This window comes from Ammospiza caudacuta, chromosome 3, assembly GCF_027887145.1.
Source record: "Ammospiza caudacuta isolate bAmmCau1 chromosome 3, bAmmCau1.pri, whole genome shotgun sequence".
In the NCBI taxonomy this organism is placed as follows: domain Eukaryota; kingdom Metazoa; phylum Chordata; class Aves; order Passeriformes; family Passerellidae; genus Ammospiza; species Ammospiza caudacuta.
This window is the reverse complement of record NC_080595.1, coordinates 62,168,183-62,180,601: the sequence shown is the minus strand read 5'-3', so window position 1 is coordinate 62,180,601 and position 12,419 is coordinate 62,168,183. Positions and strand designations below refer to the sequence as shown.

Below are 12,419 nucleotides of genomic sequence, written 5' to 3'. Positions count from 1 at the left end.
GTCTTTGCAAAATAATGCAGCACTGTCTGGTCAGGCATTTATTTCTCTATCTGCTTGGACCTCTGTTCACTTTTGGACATTTCTAACTTTCCTCTTTCATTAAGGTTGAGGTAACCAATCTGAAAAACAGTAAAAGGTTATGTCCAAGTATTTTGATAGCAGTAAAAAAATAACTGAAACTTCATTAATTCACTAAAGGGTCATTTAGGAGCTGTAATCTTAAACTTAATTCCACCCTAGAAATCTGTGTGTGGGCAAGACACCAGGAAGTTCTTCTTTTCCTGTCACCACTTCTTACAAATACAAATGATTAAGTACATACATGAGAGAATAGGCAAATGGAAAAATAATCACTAAAAAGAGCAAAACACAGGCCTGGGACCTGAAAGAAAGTGAACTGATGAGTTGTATTGGTTTAGAGAAATAACTTGGATTTGCTGTTTTCCAGACAGAAATAATAACATTGTTTTGCAATGGTTCTTTGAAGATAGATACTTTATGGGATCAAAACCCTCTACTTTTACCATGCATCAGAACTTGGGAAGAGGCAGTGTATTGCCTATGCATTAGTACAATTCCTGCTCTGAAAACACTCTTCTGTGGAATCTCCATTTCCATCTTTTAGTAAGCGTTTGCCTGGACAAGAATTGTAACCCTGTGAACATCAGTTTTTATTGAAGTGCGATATCTTTTCTTAAATGTTACCTTAAATTGGAGGAACACATTCTTAGTGAATGCCCCCACACTTTGAAATATTGAGGAATACAAATTCAAGAGCAACTTTTGCTCATGTGAACAGACTCAAAGTCTCTGCCTGAAACCAGTGTGAAGGAAAGCTGAGAAATGTGAAGAAAAGATGTGCACACTCAAATGTTTTGTGGTAAACTTCACAATTTCATCACAAGTCTAGAGGACACAGGTCTAACCAGAAAAAAACCCCTTTGATAAAGTCCTGATTTCCATGAGCCTGAGGCAAGAATGCAACAATAATGCAAAGAAGTTCTGTAATTAAGGAGTAAGCTCAGATATGCCTTGATAACGTGATTGTCAGTGTAATTATCTCACCCAGCTGGATGACAGTCACAGACAGGTCACAGTTCTGGCTCACCAAGAGGGGCCCATTTTATGGCTGGTGAATGCTTTGGGGAAGGTGGCCCCAAATCCCAGGCCCCCAGAGAGGACCAGGCTGCTCCCCATGGGATGAGAACTGCACTGGGAACTCACACTGCTGCCTGCTCAGGCACTGGGTGCCCAACCCTGCTGTCAAAAATGAACAGAACCTTGCTGATTTCAGTGATTTCACCTGAAATTATTTGGTGGCTCGATGTAGCTAATGCTATTTTTACTTCCTTTGTTGAAAATTATCCAGACGTTCATCATAAAAATAAAATCAAATTATGTCACACAAAAAATGCCACCAACAAAATCCCCCAAAATAAAACAAAGAACAACAACATAAAACAGCAAAAACAAAAAGCCTGAACAACTCAAAATTTGATTGCTCAACCTCTCACATGAAAATGGTTTGTGTTCCAGTTTTAAAACAAAATAATGCCACATTGTCCAGGAACCATATGAATCTCTCTCTGTTCACACAGAAGATTTTAAGTCAAACGATGTAGACTTTGCTCAATTTACTCATCAAAGCTTAAAAGCCTTTAAGATGCGTTTATGTACAAAACAGAATGAACAAAAGGTTTTCAAAAATGACAACACAGTGACAATCTGCGATGCCACATCTTTTTCAGCCACAATTTGGAAAAACCTGCCATCTGGAAAAGTAAAAAAATGTTACATATATCTATGTAGATATATGTCTGTACTGCTATATATATTCTATGGTTCATTTCAGAGTAGAACAATAAAAATAAAGTCCTGCTGCCAAAAGTCCTGGTGCAAATGCAATTAAAACCATCACATTTGGACTGCCTACACTCCACTCTTTTATCTAGTCAAAGGAGAAAGCTGTATAGCTCTGAAGGCCTTTGAAATGTGGCAGTACAGAGGATGGATCTACCAGAACCCAGAGAGGGTAAACTGGGCATTTGGGTTTCAGTTAAACTAAAGGAATATAAATTTAATTTGAAACTCTCCCAGGTCCCGACTACTATAACACAGAGCTTATCCAAATTCACAAGTTTCACTTATTTAATTCTGTAAAGCCGTGGGATGATTTAATCCACAGTATTGCAGAGCTTTGATATCTATCACAGATAGTTCTAAAATGGACTTCGTACTGGAACAGTTTATCCTTCCCAACAAGCAGAAAAAGGCTCTAACATGGTACAATCTTTTTTTACACAGAGCTGGTTTTGCTACCCCAGACAGTTAGGCAGAAAACCTGTGTCTTTTGTAGGGTAGATTATACTGATACAAGTCCCCTGAATTTCATGAAGTTCCAACAGATCTACAGGAATTGTCAAGTCCTGCAAACTGGATTTCTAAAACACTCTCATGTATGTGGAAAAACCCACAATATGGTTTTATATACTGATTCTGTACTTGTATCCAGGTTCTCCACACAAAAATTATATATCATATGTTTAATAAAGTTTTCAAATTACACATCAGCTTTACAGAACTTTAGGAATTAGTTAAAGAAAAGAATAAAGTAACTATATTTTTCTATTGGTTCTTTAAAGACTAAGTGTTTAAAAAGCTTCACAAATGTTATTGGTCATGCTACATGATAACAAAGATGTCTGTTTCAGGATTTAGGTATGTAAATTGTTTACATGTGAAACGTTTAAATTTGTTGTACACCCTTTGATGATATTGCATAAAATGGCATATTGAACTCTGAACTAAGTTGTGCAATCCATCAAATAATTAAGTATCTCCTTCCTCACATTACCTAAAAGTTGAAATAAGATATGGAAAATGAAAAATCTTCCTGACATTACAAGATATTTTATGCTCTTTTCCAGATGTGCGGCAGATCATGTTATACTGTTTTTCAGATACTATTAGCCACTCTCCTTCTTAAAAAAAATACTTTGAGGTATATATGGTTTCTGATTTCTGTTCCACAAACAGTCAGGGAGAGTAATTTCTTAAGGATGTGAAAAGATGCTGGTTTCTCCTTTGAGAATGCAAGCACAGCTGCAGAGGGAAGCCTGACCCCAAAAGTCCCACCAGCTGTCATCACACACTGAAACAGGTGTTTATGGGACTCTCCCCCCAGACCTTTACAATGCACAAGATTGTTTTGTTTATGATATCAGTTTCCTGTCCTAAATTATATATATCACCTTTCAACCTCAAGGAGCATAAAATAATTCTCAGATTGTGGCCCCATCCAGCAATTGCCTCATGAGCTCAGCTTGTGAGAAACTCAGCCACCCCATTTATGTGCACTGCCTTTCTCTAACTGGGCCATCACTGCTGCTCCAGCACCAGTCTAACACTCAAAAGTGGAAAAAGGGACAAGTCAGGAACGAGAAATGACAGGAAAATAAGCCATCTTTCTACTTGTCCTCACTGATGTTCTGCAGCCAATCCATGGAATTTGAAACATCACTGTCCTGGTTTAGGGCAAATTTGGGATGAAAATTCCAAAGGGGTTCCTCTAGAAAGCAGATTCAAGTGGCCTCTCCCCCAGCTGGTTCAGGAAAAGATTTCCTGGGAGAAAAGTGGAAGAAAACTGTTTATTTAGCAAACAAAGTATTCACAAGCATAAAAATTGAATAATATCAAACAATAAAACTTCTTGCTGTTCTGAAGAGATGGCAAATTCAGGAAGTCCTTTTCGTGGGGCGTAGCTCAGCTCACTCAATCTCTTATCCATCCCTCCTGCGCTGGAAAATGCCATGTCCTGGGCCCCAGTGAGCCACAGGTGTGAGCTCCCGGTGTTTTTCTGCATTTTTTGATCCAAAGCAGGCTGATCAGTTCCAAGAAAACAGTCCAGGGAACTTCTCTGCCTCAGCTAGCTAAAAACTAACTAAAAAGCAAAGGAGAGCTCTCTCCTGCTCTCTCCAGGCTGCAGACACCACAGTGAGCAGGAACGCTGAAGCTCTTATCTCTGCTTTTGAATACAGTCACCTCAGACATTCCACTCCTTCTCCCCACTTTACTCTCAGATCTACTTTGAAAGGTGCAGAACTTAACATCCAGCATGAACAGAACAGACAATTGGGGATACAAGCATGATAAAGTCACCCTAGAACAATGCCCAAATTACCAAGCTGATGCCAATGACCAGGACCAAAGAGAAGCTTGGCAAAAAGGATCATGAAGCTGTAACAAAGATGAAAGTTGGTGTAGGAGAGGATTTATCTTAGTATAAATAGGCTGGATAAACTGCTACAGTAATGAAAAGAATGGAACCAAACATTTGTTTGAAATAAGCACCAAGTTATGCCTTTCTGGGTTTCCAAAAAAAATAACTGTGGTTAACATTTCTCTTTTTTTTTTATTGTTGCATTCAATTTAAATGGAATCCTGCTGCTCAAGGTTCCAGTACACGCTAGATGTTACCACCTAAAAGAAGCTGGTTTTACACTGTATTTGGCAAGAACCAAACAGAGTATGAGTTTACAAATAAGCAAACCAAACTGTTTTGCAACCTCAAATAAATTTCAGCTTGAGTTTCAGGCAAAGATCTTACTATGTTCTTATGCTGGGGAAAAGCAGAGCCCACTCACAGCAGCCAAACATGAGGCAGGAGCCTGAAAGCATCACTGTTCTGTACAAGAACACCTTGAGAGCATTCCAGTTGACTGAACCAATCTTGAGATTGGTTGCAAATGAAAAAATAACCATACAAAAGGGTACAGCAACAGCAATCAAGTAGTTGCAGTACGTTCCTAAAGTAACTGGGATCAGTAAGTTCACAGCCACTGTCCCATGGGCAGTCTGTTTATAATTGATTTATTAGTTTAGGGGGGGTGGGAGCATGTTGCATTGGCTTTTGTTCAGGAGGTTTTTTGTTTGCTTCTGGTTGTTTGGGTGGGTGGGTTTTTGGGAGGTTGGGGGTGTGGGTTTGGGTTCTTTTGTTTTACATTTTTACCTACACAACAGATTATCAGAAGGGATTCAGTCCTTGCTAGGAAGCCTGGATCTCGCTCACATGGGCAGTTTTGAGAAGCTGTACACAATTCCTGGTACAACTCCAGTTAAACTGGCTGACATACACTAGGTTGTGGGTTATTTACTTCAGGTGCACTACTAACTCTGACAAGGACAGAAAGTTTTTATCTCTAACAAATGATTGTGCGTGTGTGTCTGTACTTTAAATGCAGACCTAAACATATACACAAAGACACACATTTCCATTTGTGTATTTACAGAAACAGATAATGCCTGTATATGTGTATACATGTTCATATATTTTCTTCACAAAAGAGGGCTTGTATATTTTTATACATGAAACACAATTATTTACTTAGAAATATGCCTTTTCTCATTCAGACTTGAATACACTTCTGTATATTTCTTATACGAGAGAATAGAAGAATATCTTCTTACATTTCTTATACTTCTTATAGAAGCGTATATTCACTTGAATACACTTGTGTATATTTCTTATATCCAGTTAAATGGTGCCCAGGGTGGCTTACAGCTGGCAGTGGAATCCCTTTGTTTTTGTGAAATTCACGAGAAGTAAAACACATCACTTTCTCTGCACACAAATGAAAACACTGAAGTGTGGAGACCTGTCTATCTTAGCACAAGAAGGTATGAGAGGCACTAGTGGCTAGAGGTTGAAATATGACTGTCCTGGTTTAGGGCAAATTTGGGAGGAAACTTCCAAAGGGGTTCCTCTAGAAAGCAGATTCCAGCTGCCCCTCCCCCAACTGCTTCAGGAAAAGATTTCCTGGGAGAAAAGTGGAAGAAAAACATTTATTTAGCAAACAAAGTATTCACAAGCATAAAAATTGAATAATATCAAACAATAAAACCTCTTGCTGTCCTGAAGAGATGGCAAATTCAGGGAGTCCTTGTGATGGGCTGTAGCTTGGTTTGCTCAGTCTCTTATCAGTCCCTCCTGTGCTGGAAAATGCCATGTCCCAGGCCCCAGTGAGCCACAGGTGTGAGCTCCCGGTGTTCTGGATTTTTTGATCCAGAGCATAGCCAATCAGTTCCAAGAAAAAGAAAAGCCACAGTCCAAGGTACTTCTCTGCCTCAGCTAGCTCAAAAGAAACCACCCTAACCAAACCAAAGGAGAGCTCTCTCCTGCTGTTCATGCTGCAGGCAACACAGTCTGTGAGCAGGAATGCTGAAGCTCTCATCTCTATGTTTTTGAATACAGTCACCTCAGACAATCCACCACTTCTCCTTCTCCCCCCCTTCACTCTCAGATCTAGTCTGAAAGGTGCAAAAACTTATTTCTGGGCTGAAAAGACAAATGGGGATACAATTCCACATCATAAAGTCACCCCATTACAATGACATTGCATATTGACATGGATAATTTGACATTGTGGTGGAGTCCCAAGGCCCTATACAACTCTTTACATCAAGAATAAATGCCAATTTAAGAGTTTATATTCCAGCTATATCAGAAAATATAAAGCTAGATTAAAGGCTGTCCTAACAGAAAGAGACTAGACAAAACATGTAGCAAAGTGTTTTAAGGGGAAGAAAATCAGTAATGAGGAGATACTGCATGATACAATCTTAGAACTGCAGTTTATCACAAGGAACATTCCTTACATAGGAGCCACATTTATTCGGTACAAGTTTTCTGGGTTTAATTATTTTAATTACTTCAATTATGAGGAAGATTAAAAACACTTAGGGGATTTTCAAGCACAACAATTAGGGATATTTGTTCCCAAAATTTCTGGATCTGCCTTAGAAAATCTCCCTTCCTCCCTTTCCTATTTCTGTGGTACTTGTTTATATTGGGAATTAAATCATCCCCCCAGTATTTTAAGTCTTTGCATCACTCACAGTGGCTAAAATTCCATATTTTTGGGGAGATGTGAGAAAATTTCATTTTCTTGGTGTTTCCAAAATCCAAAGGAGAACAAAAAATATGGCAAAGAAAAAAAAAAGAAAAAAGAAAAAAAAATCCCAACCAAACACTTGAAAACAGTCCCCTGAAGGCCTGCAAATTACAAGCTTCAGAATTCTTCTCATCTTTTGTTCACCTACTGTTGCTTCCTTGTCCTAACTATTGTACCTCTCAAAGGGAACTACAAAACACCCAGCCAGTGGAGATGTACACTGGAGTGTCTCTTTATGCCCCACACGGAAGCCAAGAGGGAGACATTAGTCATCTGGAGATTCTGCCCCGATGCCCAAAGGCATGAAATACCTCCAACAAAACACCGACTGAGATATGTCAGTGTGGCACTCGCTTCGCATCTCTCTCTTGCTGCCTTTCAAGTTGTTTTCTAAACACTTCTTTTGTTGCTGTTGGCATGAGTGCACTTAAAAGCGGCATATCGTTAAGTACTGAAAATGCTCACTGTTTTCTGTCCTTTAAAATCTCTTCCAAGTACCTCCCTGTGAGCAATTAAGCTAACTCTATGGGATACATTTGATAACAGATATTCTTTAGTTTGGGTGACAGTTAACAAGCAGGGCTCTAATGAATAATAAAGTACTTTTTAGTGACATACAGTCCCTATTCACCCTGAGTAGGGACTATTTTTGTGCAAGTTCAACAGAAGATTCTAACAATGCAACCCTCTTGTATAACTTGCACAAAATAGGCATTCATCAAGGAGGATTACTCTCCCCAAAATGGGGCTCTCAGAAGCTACGTGCTGTGGGTGGGGATGCACAATTCCAGACAGGGGTGGAGACCAAGGAAAAGGCATGGGTCTAGCAAGAAAATGCATGCTGTGTCAATTCATAAGCACAAAAGAGATGCATTAAGGAAAAAAAAAAAAAAAAAAAAAAGGAAAAAAGGAAAAAAAGAAGAAAAGAAAAAAAGAATTAAGAAAACTAGACATAAAATCTAAGGCTGCCCCAAGATCTTGTATGAAGAGTAACACATGCTGCAAATGACCATGGAAATATTTCAAGGTAACATTTTGCTAAGAATGAACTCTCCTAAGTCCAGCTCCTCCCTACAGAGACAAAGACAGCTCCCAGCTTTCCAATACCGACCCCCATTGGCATCTTCTTGTTCTCAAACATGCTCAGCCAAACACCATACAATCTGCTGCTCTGACACCACAGGCTCTCAGTAGTGTGTGAGAACAGCCTGATCTCCTTTTTCTCCTTCTGCTTGATGGAGATGCCTCCCTCATGACAAAGCACTAAGTCATGCATGTATGTGTACACATATCCATTCTATGTCCTCCCAAAGTATGTTAAGGTTCCCATTTCAAGTATCAAACTTCTTAAATGTTAGGACTGTAAATGTATAATTCCCTGATCATTCCAATGCTCTTCAAAAAACTTTTTCTTCTTCTTTCATGACATCATAACACTTTCCATCTTGATATATTTAGACAAAACTAAGCCACAGGCTTCCAAATTGTTTTAGCCTTTCCTTATGTCAGACACCCTTTCAGATTAAATGCAGCTCCAACATGGAAAAGCAAACCAAAACCAACAGCTCATTGCACCCAAGTTCAGGATACACTGAAAATTGAGAAAATAAAATCCAACCCAGGATATCCAGGACTTTGAGTTTTTTCAAGGCAAACACTGCCTGCTGATGGTGGTAATAGCATTTACTTGCACTGAGAGGATAAAGACTAAATGCCAGAGGAAACAATATTTTTCTTTTCTCTGAAAACTAGCTGGCAGTTTTCCTCTACCCCAATACATGGATCTTCCACAGACAGGATTATGTGCTTTTACCCTAACTGGCAGCTGTAGTCTAACTATATTTACATGTTTATTCCCAGAAGAGAACTCTTACCTCTGAGAACACTTTCTATTTTTAAAGAAGGTGAGAGAATTTGGGGGGGAAAAAAGGCAAAACTGACCCAAGGGACTAGCAATTTCAATGCCCACTTGAAAGGCTATAAAGGTGTTTCAGAACATCTGAATGTCAGGCCACTAACAAGCATCTCAAAACTTTCAAAGAAACCAAAAAATGACCCCTCTAAGAGTTTAGACCACGATGCACATTTTCCAACAGATGGTCATGGAATAAAAACATATTTCTAAAACCAAAAAGAAAAGTAAGTTCATTCATTATAGGGTGTACATATTTCATGGAGTTCAGCTAGGCATAAAACCACATACTTTCAAGGGCGCTATCTATGAAAAAATCTTTTTCAGTAGTAATAATCTAAATTATGATGGTCTACACTTAACACAGAATGTATTTTTAAAATATTAACTGTATTTGTTTGTCCAGTAAAGTGAAGAATTGGATATTATTGGAACAACATCCTAGAACAATTTGTTCATTTTCTGGCAATCCCTGCTGCCTGACCAGAAAAAGCCTCTGGACAAATTTTGTTGATCATCTTTGTTTCTGGCCGTTCCTTGTTGGTGCAAGTATGGAAAAATTTTAACCGAGCAACTTTAAAAAAACCTCAGTTCTGTTTAGAAAGAAACCATGCTCCCTAGAACTGAAGAAGGAACGGGGATGGAGCAAGCCTCACGTGGCAAGCAAGCATGACGAAAGTATTTCTTCTTACCTGCTCAAATGTGCAACAAAATAACTCACAGCTCTTAGCATAACAATTTATGTGCTAAATTAGTGTTTCAGGAAAAATATAAGTAGGTTTCTATTGGTGGGCATTGGCTACAGTCCTTTTCTATTTGTAACAGAATGCTGGTGGATAAAACCTGCTGGAAGAATGGAGTTAGCATGGGGCCATTTTTAAAGATACTGAAAACCTGTGAAGGGTGCTGAAAAGAGCCACAAAAGTGCTGTGAGTGCTGGGGGAAATGTCCTGTGACGCTAAAGAGCTCAGCTTATTTATTTAACAAAAAAGAAAATGGAGCAGCGACTTGATTGTCTCGATTGCAGTATATAAATAACTTTATGAAGGCGGTATGCAGGGGGAGTAGAGTTTTTAATATAGTAGAGAAAATGCATAGCTGAAAGCTAAACCAAGACAAACTAATCCTGGCAATCAGGAACAGCAGAGACTCATTATTGCCACAAACTAGCAACGGAAGTGATGGATCCTCCACCACTGGATGTCTTTACACTAGGTTTGGATGCCTCTCTAAAATACTTGCTTTACCCTAACAGGATCTATGAACTAACCAGGAAAAAAGCTGAGGTTTCTTTTAATGGTTAATAGGTGTGTCTTCTGAGAATTGCAAAGCCTTTCAGAAAGCCTTTCATTCTGTGAGTGAAGAGCTCACTGCTCAATGAGTAGCCTAGACTGGGTTTTTGTACTGTTATTAGTCTTTTATTTATACTTCAAGAAAAATTATCTTCATTTTGAAATATGGAGAAAGCAATATTCTGAAAATCACTGGTCTGTACTTAAGGAAGACAAATATTTGCCTAAACTTCATACAGCAAATGAATGGAGGAAAGAAAAAGACATTTTAAAGGAAAATATTTGTACTGAAAGCTCAATTCTTCTGGAAAAGTTTTGATTTTATAAAACCTTGACAAACAGTAGGGAGATCATATTATGCATTTTGTTTTCTTATGGTGAATTGTGAATAGAAAATCCATATTCTTATGGATTTAAAATTTAAGCAGGAGCTTCAAAGGTCAACTAGCTCTAGCATAATGAAGGAAAGACAGATGACTTCTAGACCATACTCTAACAACCACTCTGCTCTTAAACTGCAGCTCTGACTTATTCAAGCATCTGGGGGTGACAACATGTCATTCCTGGCCCGCTTGCCCTTTCAGTCATCCGTGGGACAAGCTGTCCCTTCTCCCCTGACCCCAGAGCAACTCCTGCTGGCTGGATCTCAGATTGATGAGATGGGACAAAAGGTGTGGGTCCCCTCCCCTCTCATAGCTCCTGCTCCACCAGTGCCTCTTGGAGGGGATGACTTGCTCTAAGCACCAGCAAGGCCTCTGTTCCACACTCCTGTTCCCAGACGTAGCCCTGACAATATCCAGACTACTACAAAAATATCCCAAGGAAATTATACCAGTAGAGTTGGGCACCTCTGAGGCTGCTTTGCCAGACCAAGGACATGTACCAGGAGTCCTCCCAGTGGTTACTCTGCAAGTCCTTTCCAACATCTGGCTCAAAACACTTCCAGGGGAGGAGAGGAGGAACACCAAGAACAGGAGCAGCAACGGCTGTGCCCCTGCAGAAGGGGACGTCAGCAGGCTTGGAAGCTGGTGGGATGCTGCCCTCATGCCGGTGGGATTAGAGAGAGCAAGCTCAGGCGGCACCAGCAGGGCCAAGCTCCAGCAGCTGTTGGCAAGGTGAAGGGAAAGGTGCCGCACCTCCCCGGGAGAGACTCTGCCCTCCCATCCCTCCCCTCCGCGGGTTTGGGCTCAGCGGGCAGGCAGGAGAGAGTGCCCAAAGGAGAGAGGATAGGGCTGTTACATCTTCTGCGTAAAGAGCAAAGAAACCTAACACCTCCAACGAAATCTATGTAGAAGTTTAGAGGGAAGGTTGGCAAGGAGAGGATCGAAAAGAACTGTCTCCTCCAGGGCAAAGGAAGGCAGAATAGGGATTACCCGAAGGGTGGAAGGAAGAAGTAAAGAGGTGCAGGGATGCAGGACGAGAAGGCTGCAGAAGAAACGTGGGGCAGGGAAAGAAGGGCGTCCCGAGCGAGGGACAGCGCGGGGAAAGTGGGCGGACAAGGAGGACCCGTCTCGGCGGCCGAGGGGAAGGAGCAGGGCCTTACCTGCAGGTAGGGCTGGCCCCTCTCCACGCCCCCCACCACGATGTCGGCCGAGGCCATGCCGCCGCTGGCCGAGAGCCCGAAGCCCACGTAGCCGCGGGTGCGCACCTCCAGGCGGAGGGCGAGGGCGCTGCCGCGGCGGCCCCAGAGCAGGCGGTAGGCGCCCGCGCCGTCCAGCACCGCGCTGTGCGGGTAGCTCCGCGCCGCTGCCCCGGCCCCGGCCCCGGCCCAGGCACACAGGAGCCCGCCCAGCACCAGCGCCCAGGGGCGCAGCGGCCGCATCCTCTCGCCGCGCACCAGCGGCCGCCCGTGCGTCTCGGCGTGTGTCCGGGCGCGGTGTGCGTGTGCGGGGGCTGTGTGTCTGTCTGTGTGTCTGTGCGTGTGTGTGTGTGTGTGTGTGTGTGTGGGGAAGGGGGGCCGGGTGCCCCGGTCACCCCGCCCCCGCTGCGGGCGGCTCCGCGCCGGCCCCGTCGGGGCAGCACGCCCTCGGCCGCGCTTTGTTCGCCCCCGCCCGGCCCGGCGCTGCCCGCGCCCCCATCGGGGCCGTGCCGGACCCCGCCGCGCCGGGAGCACCTGCCGGGCACGGCCGCGGGGGCTTCTCGCCGAGATGCTCGGAGTTCGCGTTAGCGACCCAAAACGCCCCCCCTGACCAGGGGAGCGGAGGGAAGGCGGTGGACGGGAGACCTCCCCGGCCTCCCGGCAACCCTAACACCGCTGGAAGAATT

The 12,419-nt window shown here is 42.4% G+C and overlaps 1 protein-coding gene across 1 annotated transcript in view; it reads right to left on the bottom strand.

Moving 5' to 3' along the window:
- MOXD1 (monooxygenase DBH like 1) overlaps positions 1-11,976 on the bottom strand; it is a 49,606-nt gene extending 37,630 nt beyond the window's left edge. Inside the window, exon 1 of the mRNA XM_058802569.1 lies at positions 11,698-11,976. Within this exon, the coding sequence (XP_058658552.1) occupies positions 11,698-11,976 (279 nt within the window). The remainder of the gene's footprint in view (positions 1-11,697) is intronic.
- Between the last annotated feature and the right edge of the window lie 443 nt (positions 11,977-12,419).